This window comes from Galleria mellonella, unplaced genomic scaffold (genome assembly GCF_026898425.1).
Source record: "Galleria mellonella isolate WM207_F2 unplaced genomic scaffold, CSIRO_AGI_GalMel_v1 utg87, whole genome shotgun sequence".
NCBI lineage: Eukaryota > Metazoa > Arthropoda > Insecta > Lepidoptera > Pyralidae > Galleria > Galleria mellonella.
In genome coordinates this window covers 4645001-4653346 of record NW_026442166.1, presented here as the reverse complement: position 1 = coordinate 4653346, position 8346 = coordinate 4645001, and the positions used below count along the sequence as shown (strand labels likewise).

General features: G+C 31.9%; 1 protein-coding gene across 1 annotated transcript; it reads right to left on the bottom strand.

Moving 5' to 3' along the window:
- Window positions 1-1311: 1311 nt before the first annotated feature.
- Window positions 1312-5786, bottom strand: LOC128202291 (uncharacterized; the record flags this gene model as incomplete). Its single annotated transcript, XM_052902054.1, has 3 exons — window positions 5530-5786; window positions 3888-4006; window positions 1312-2403 (listed from the first exon to the last, which is right to left on the bottom strand). Coding segments are annotated over exons 2-3 (1209 nt in total), but the record flags the coding sequence as incomplete, so codon positions are not given.
- Window positions 5787-8346: the final 2560 nt, after the last annotated feature.

The following is an 8346-nucleotide window of genomic DNA, read 5'->3' as shown; positions in this document are numbered from 1 at the left end:
TCTCAAGAACATCATATCAAGAAGAGAACGCCTATCTTCGAGAGAATAAGATTGTACTTCTTACACATTTCATGATAATCAGTACTAGTGCTTCTTGTTTTATAATTTAGATGTTTTAAGAATTTTTTCTGAATGTTTTCTAACGTCTGCTTATAAATAATTTAGTTTGGGTTCCATATTATGCTGCAATACTCTAAAACGCTTCTTACATAAGATAGATAAAGAGTTTTTATACAATCAATATCTGAAAATGGTCTGGACACGCGAAGAATGAAGCCTAAATTTTTGTATGCCTTATTAGAAATCGAATGAATATATTCCGTAAAAGTAAGTTTTGAGTCGAGTAATACGCCCAGGTCACAAACAATTGCAGATTTTTTTATTAGTATATTAATTTTTTTTATTCAACTTAGAATGGCAAAACAAGCTGACACCTCACTTGATGGAAAGTGGTAACCGTCGCCTATAGACATGAGCAGTACCATGGACATAACAGAGTATACTGTTTCGTCCATGATACCCCCCATGCGTTGGCATTCCTGAGGACTCAGGTGTTATTTCTCTGTACCCTGTAAATTTTATTTTTTTTATACCACTGAGGTGGCAAACAAGTATACGGCTCACCTGATGGTAAATGGTTACCGTAGCCTACGAACACCTGCAATACCAGAGGCATTACGCGTGCGTTGCCGACCCTGAAGAAACCTCTTTACCCCCCTTTTGAAGAACCCCAATTATAAATATAGTCCATGTTACTCACTGATACCATAGTTTAAAATCGGTAAGTAAAAGTATTTTTTGAAAACTATTTTTCCTGAAAATGTGGCTTCTATAAATATTTTGTATATATTTACTCACCTCTAAAACTACATTGAAACTTTGTTTAGGCTTTAGACTGACACTCATACATTTTAAGTATTTGCATTATATTCTACAAATTTGATTAGATACGTAATTGCCTTATGTATTCAAGTATCTAATCAATTGATAAGATTAGATTATTAAATAAATACTAAAAATCTAACACACTTTCGTCTACCGACAAAAATCAAATTGTACAAGAAATCTATTTTTTTTTAGTTGGTAAAAATGAAATAATAACTTCGCCGGTGCCGTGCTGTGGTATATACAGGTGGGGCACCTGTGAGGGGATTATTATCCCTCAGTTAGATTATTTGTAGATTAGGTCAGATCAGTTGGACCATTGTGATAAATTCCACATTAAACCACAATGGTTTCCAGGGGACCGCGTGGAGGTCTACCTAATAGGGTATATTGCCGGCAATGGGACTGTTACATCCCATTACTAACAATCCCTTTCCCCCCAAGAAATCTATTAGTCGGAACGTTATTAAAATACACAAGTTTTACCTTCATTTCCATATTGACGGCGTCCTCAGGCGCCAATATAATAAACGGAGTGGATTCAAAACTGAACGCCAGTCCAAAGTATGAGTACTTCTTTATCTCGGCCATGTAAACTTCATAAGAGTACAGTTTATCCGGATCACTGCCCAACTCCCTTATTTGTTTCGCCAGCACTTGGTAATAATACTTCAACAATTCATCGTAGTATTTGTCTCTCATATCCTGGGTAGTGCATGCGTATATCACGAAAGTCACGTCCAACACAGGAGATGCACACCTCGAGAGCTGAAAGTCAATTATTTTAGCATCTACCGGAGTGCTATTAACATATTTGTACAAGAAGTTGTTAGTCCAAGAGTCTCCGTGCGATATGACACCAGTTTCAAGAGTATTCGTCGCCGCCTCGATCATGTCATCGTATCGCTCCGGAATGGCAAACTTCTTAATTTTTTCCACGTAAATTGAATTAGGGTACTCCTTTTCAACAGCATCTATGGCTATACCACTGATTCGGTTCCAGAATTTCGTGTACCAGCCCCTTAATCGGTCATGGTAGTACGTCTCGAAGACTTCCGTTCGGATTTTCTCAAACTCTTCCGGTTGTTGATCTTTCATTGCGAAGGACAGTGCATGGAACTGTGCTAACACCTTGAAAGTGATCTTGCAATGGTTGTAATCTATCCCTTCTTGTCTGACAGCGCTCCCATAGTTCTCCAAGGATGCATCTTCAAGACAAATAACGTCGTTAACACCATCACTGTACGATAGAAATAATTTGGCGTACTTGTCAAAGGGATCGGTAACAGATTTGCTCGATTGAAACTTTATTAACGCCGGCAAAACTTTTACATAGAAATTTATTTCGTTTTTGAAAAACTCGTCACTTCTATATGTGAGTCTTCGAGAAATACTTTTGGGTATATTTTTTAATATAACTTGTACATATTTGGATGCGCCAGCTCGGGTGGTGCCGTGAATCTTTATTTTGATAAGTTCGCTCAGATAGGAATCGCCTTTACCCGTGTCACTCAAGTACTGGAAATTGAAAATTTATTTAATTTAGGAGTTGTTACTGTTCTGACATAAAAAAAAGTGATTATTTCTCAAGAGAGACCTTAATTTTAATTGCACATGATCTATTTTGAATTGAAACTCATCCTAGAATTAGAATTATATATTTTTTTTTATTCATAAACAAAAATTTGTATTTGAATGTTATAGTAGATACAATAATTTCATACAGTACATAAAACTGTTTATAATTACTCCTCTCCATCCAAAGGTAGCCTGGAAGAGATCGCTCTTAGCGATAAGGTCGCTCATTGTTTTCTCATTGTGATTATTTCTTGTAATTGTTTATATCTATAATAAGTTTACTATTGTAATCTTTTGGAGGAAACAATAAAGAGTATCTATCTATCTAAAATATAAATTAAATTAAGCATAAAACAAATATTACAGTCACTTAGTCATCTCTTAACATAAACAATATAGGTATATATTCAAATTTACTATAATTATAATTCGTCAATTGAGTACCGACACCTTTCTAGCAGTAATGACTTCAATTTTCTTCTAAAGATATTTAAATCATTCAGTGACTTTAATTCCTTAGGCAGCTTATTAAATAACACCATAGTTTTGATTTCGTGGATTATAGAGGAATTACAAAATGCTTTTGATAATCATATTTGATATGATAGACTGAACAAAAATATAATTTTGATTACTTCTTTTTCATATATTATTTTGGGAAAATAATTTAAGATATTTATTGTTTATGTATATATGTATATGTATTATTGTATACAGATATGTATGTATTTTGATTTTAATTATATGAGTTACTTTGTATATATGTCAACATATTTATTATTTCTTAATAGAAACAACTATAATGTCTCCTCCTATTATTGTACGCACACTGCCTGCTTGTAATTAATTCTCACCTTTCCACTCAGGGTTTGCTGGAAGAGAACTCTTACAGAGTTAAGCTCGCCTGTTGTACATCTTTATTTAATATATATTACATATTTGTAATTTTTTGTGTACAATAAAGAATAAAAAAATAAATAAGATTTTATTACAAAAAAAAAACCTTGACTTTGATACTGGCAGAACAGTCAATTTGATATCAAAACTACTGAACCGATTTTGATGAAATTTCTTTCAGATCTGTGTAAATATAGCCTTTCTGACAAAAAAAGAATTTTTCAAATCAATTGATGGAGTTACGAGGTAACAAACATAAAAAAATACAAGCGAATTAAGAAACTCCTTTTTGAAATCGGCTGAAAAGGAAAACATCATAATCCCATGTGGTTACAACGGAGGAAGTCCAGCAAGATTGACTTCTAGTTCTTATCTTGTATTTACTTCTGGCATCCTCATTGTCAGGCTTCAGTTCTCAAGTGATTAAAGTATGGAGAACTAAGAGTGATTAGATTATAAAAAGAACTCTCAAAAAATTTCTTTTAATATATCTTTGCATATAACAAGATAATAAATAGCTGCAGTACCTCCCAGCGAGTGAAGGCCATTGGTTCCCCAAACCATTCTGTAAGTGATTCGCTAAGCTTCTCATTGGTGAGTGCTGGAGAAACATGCGTCAATGTGGTGAAGTCTTCTGTAGCCATTACTAGAAGTAATAACATATTTTATTTAAATAAAGTAATTTAAAAATAAAAATTGCTAGTTTTAAAAATAATAAAAAAATTACTCAAAAAGGGACAGATAATATATATAGCAATATCTATTTATATCGATAATATATTTTAGTTACAATATCTATTTATTGGTCCAATAATGATTATGTTAAAAGTCTGTTATCCAAAAAATAATATTGAACAACAGAATTTTAATATATTCGTAAATAGATATCTGACCGATATGACGGCTAATGAAATGGGTTATGACCTTTTTTTCACCATCAATGTCCAGAAGAACCTAATATATAGATATCAGATTGGTATCACTCTGAAAGTGTACACAGAAAGCAGTTTCTTTTAATTATTTATGCTTCGAATAAGAGTGCCTATTGAGTTCGAAATTAGACTGGCATTCCTGAATTTAAAATATTTGCAATAATTGCTGACATAAATAATTAGAGTATGACTCTAGATAGTTATTATTCAACAGATCCTTCTTCTTGATTAATAGCAAGGGATTAAAACTTTTTGACTGTCATTATGTCTAATATCATGGACCGAGGGGGGGGGGGGAGGAATTGTTAGTCAAGGGAGGTTAGTCCCTATTGCTATCAATATACCCCATCAGGTCGATCTCCATGCAGTTCACCCTGGAAACTATCATGATGGGCTAACTGACCTGCCTTTTCACCTTCACCTATCATTTATCATTATCATCCATTAAAAAAATACCACAGACATTACAGATGAGACTGTTACATTCATGATAACCCTTTTGCATTGCCATACTTGAGGGTTAAGGCATCACATCACCCTACCTTGTAATTTCATTACCTAACTGTAATAAATTTGAAAATGATTCATGGCTTAACATAGATATAAATTTGATTATGTATTGACTGTAATTCAGCTGTATGTTTTCCAAAAAATAAATAATTAAACAAATAAATACCCAAGCACTGTTATTTGATAGTATATGATTGGAGTATAGGTACTTTACAGATGACAATGGAATGAAAATAGAATGGTAACTCCCACCTGCACTATTGGTATACTGGCGGGATATTGAGTATGGGATGGAGTCAGGTTAGCTATCCCATTATGGCAAATTCATTAGGAATTAACCACAACGGTTCTCAAAGAGGACTATATAGAAGTTTTTTTAATGAGTGAAAATAGAATGGAAACCTCACCTATGCCATCGGTTACTGACCAACTGACTTGCTTCCACCCTGGCCAGTATATACCGATAGCGCAGAGGTAGTCTTAATTTTATTTTCACTCATTAAAAAAAAAAACAGTAAATTACATTTATTTCGTATTTAAATGGAACAGTTTTACAGGTTACATTTATTTATGTGTTTAAAGATTGTTACTTTACTACATTTCTTAACTATACAAATTGTTATTTATTTAATTTTCTTAGGGAATATAGGTATGTAAGGAAGTAAATAAGTTCTTTAAAGTACAGGTGTAAGTTTGTTCCGAATTTATATAAAAGCAAACCATTTACCTTTCGCGCGTAGTACGTGTTCTAAATACAATTTTTAAAATTGTATCTTATAAAATTTTATCACGAATTAATTAAATTTTATACATTCACAGTGAGTTTTACTTTCAATACATTTAATTTTTTTAAGTTTCGAGGTCAAATTCATTTGGGTATTTTATCTTATACGGAAACGGATAGACTAGATAGGGGAGCGGGGTAGATAACTTTTAGTTACCTACTAAATTACGTAGTAATGTAGTTTACAAAGTTTTTCTACAAATTCACAATCAATTTATTATGATAGTATTATACGATAATGTCACTTTGACAAACATGACAGTTTTATATGACGTTTTAAGAAATGACGTATAGAAAGGTTTATTGAAGGCCTACCATAAAATGTTTTCAGAAATTTCGGGACCGGAAGAAATACAAATTTGATGTTAAAATTACACAATATAAACTGTTTAAAAATGTTAAAATATCGTTTCATTGGACTTTTATGGTAGATTTATGGGAACCAAAATATTAAGCTTCATTTACTGAGCCCATTTTGGTATCAACAAAAACACGAAATTAAGTTCGAAATTTCGGAATTTCATTTCATGGTAGATCCCTGATTCCGAAATGAATATACAAGTATTCACACATGTAGGAGCAGAAAAAAAATGTTTTTTGTTTATACGTTTTAACACTTTGGCAAGAGGCCACAAAACCTTTGTTAACTAATGTCAAATAGATATTGAAATAAAAAATAATTATGTGTAGGAATCATTTTGAATTATATTAAATCTCTCATATGAGTTATATGATAGAATATCAGTTTTTACTAAACTTACCTACTTTTTACTTTTACCTACTCTCTAAATATATTAGCGGCATTTTTCTTTTTTTTCTATAATAAAAATAAAGAGAGAAATGTAATAAATAGATAAAACGTTTATTTGACTGTAAATGACAAATCGAATTTTGTAATAAATGGATTGCTTAATTATATATTTTAGTATTGATATAAATTGTACTCGTGATGTAGTTAAGCAAGTCATGTTCATTGTGAAGGGTTCGTTGTATAGAACAATAAAATAGACAATACAAAATAAAGACATATAAAATTTTTCCTAGTACAATAATATTCATATTTTAAAATGACGTCCCGTATTAACAAAATAATAATTGACAGAAAAAATATTTAATTGAATTCTACTTTTAAAAGTAAAATAAAACCTCAACACTGACTATAAGGTCCAAACAGGGGGCCAGGTCGTTGAGATTTCTAAAATATAGTTGATGTCTAGGTTATACGTCATACTCATGAACGGGTGCTGCTTGTGGAGACTGATCTACCTATGTTTACTTGTTTATTTTAAACTGAATAATCCATATAATTAGAACTTAATGTCAATTATGGTCTCAATACGTATACAAATGTAAAGTCATCTTATATATAAATAAAAAGAATTGGATAGAGTAGCTAAATATAAAGTTTGTTGCAGATAATTTTAAGCTGATTAGAACATTCCGAACTAGGCAGTAGAAGCATAAAAATAACTGTTTAAAAGAACTTTTAAACAAGTTTATTTAAGTAAAGATTATTTCTATTCTATTTTTAATGTCGAACAGTGGATTAGTCGGCTTTTTTTTTAATTAATTGACACACAATTAAACATATTTTTTATAAGAACAATTCTAGTTATTCACACGCATGCATTAGAACGAAAAGGCAACGTCTAGCATCTTGTTCTCTCTGTTGCATATGGTAATTAAGAGCGTTCGTCTAAGAACAAAGAATTACAAAATGTCAGCGTTCATAACGAAGTATGGCAACGTCGTAGTTTACTGTCAATTTAAAAAAAAAATTAAAACTAAGATCAAAATATTTTTTTGTGTTTTGATTGGTTATTTAAAAAATGTTCTGCTAGCGAACTTATATATCTTGGGGGAAAGGTTAATAGAGACTGAGAATCCCATTGCTAAATATACCCAACCAGGTGTTCCCCCTGGAAACTATCATGGTTAATTCCTGATGAATTCATATATATCTTATTCAGTCTCACCTATCACCCTTCACTGGTGCTTATATATACACCCATCAAAAAAAAAAACTTATAAATGTTATTAACTTTTATATATACATATATATTTTAAGTGGTTTAGTTTAGGTAAGTTGACTTCAAAGACTCCATGTAAAAGTTTCAAGTGCTTACCTATTACAGTTTTGGTCAGTTCGTAGAAGTACTCTGTGTTTGTGAACAATTTAATTTTATATAACTTTCACCGTGTTCAGAGTTTAGAGTTAAACAAAAGCATTATCCAGAGGAGAGTAGGAAGACGTGTAAATAAATGTAGGAAAAAAATCAACAATCTGCTTTCAGCTAACGCACGAGAGACTACAAAGTACAAAGGCGTGCTTGGTAACTCCTCACGGGGTTTCCGTAGCCACAATCAGTCTTTTGTATCAAAAGACAATGATGTGTAGAAAGTCATAAACAATAATATCTGCGACAAAAAGATTTTATTTCGTTTCTGTTAAAGTTCAAATTAGAAATGAGTTTTATTTTTTGACGTGCACATTTTTTGTGGTTGGCACTACATAGACGTCACATTGCCCGAAGGCGCGAATCAAGGTTTTCTTGCGTCGTTTCGTGCTAAAACAAAGGTTTTTCAACTTTGCCGTCATCATAGTGCGAAGGACTTTTTGAAGTTTTCCTCAGCTTATGTAAAAATCTTATTTCCAACTTATGTGTGAAAGTCCATAAAGATATTTTAATGTTTGGGTGTCGTTTTGATTAATTTCGATACCGGATATTTAAAATGTATACGAATTCTCAGATGCCGATT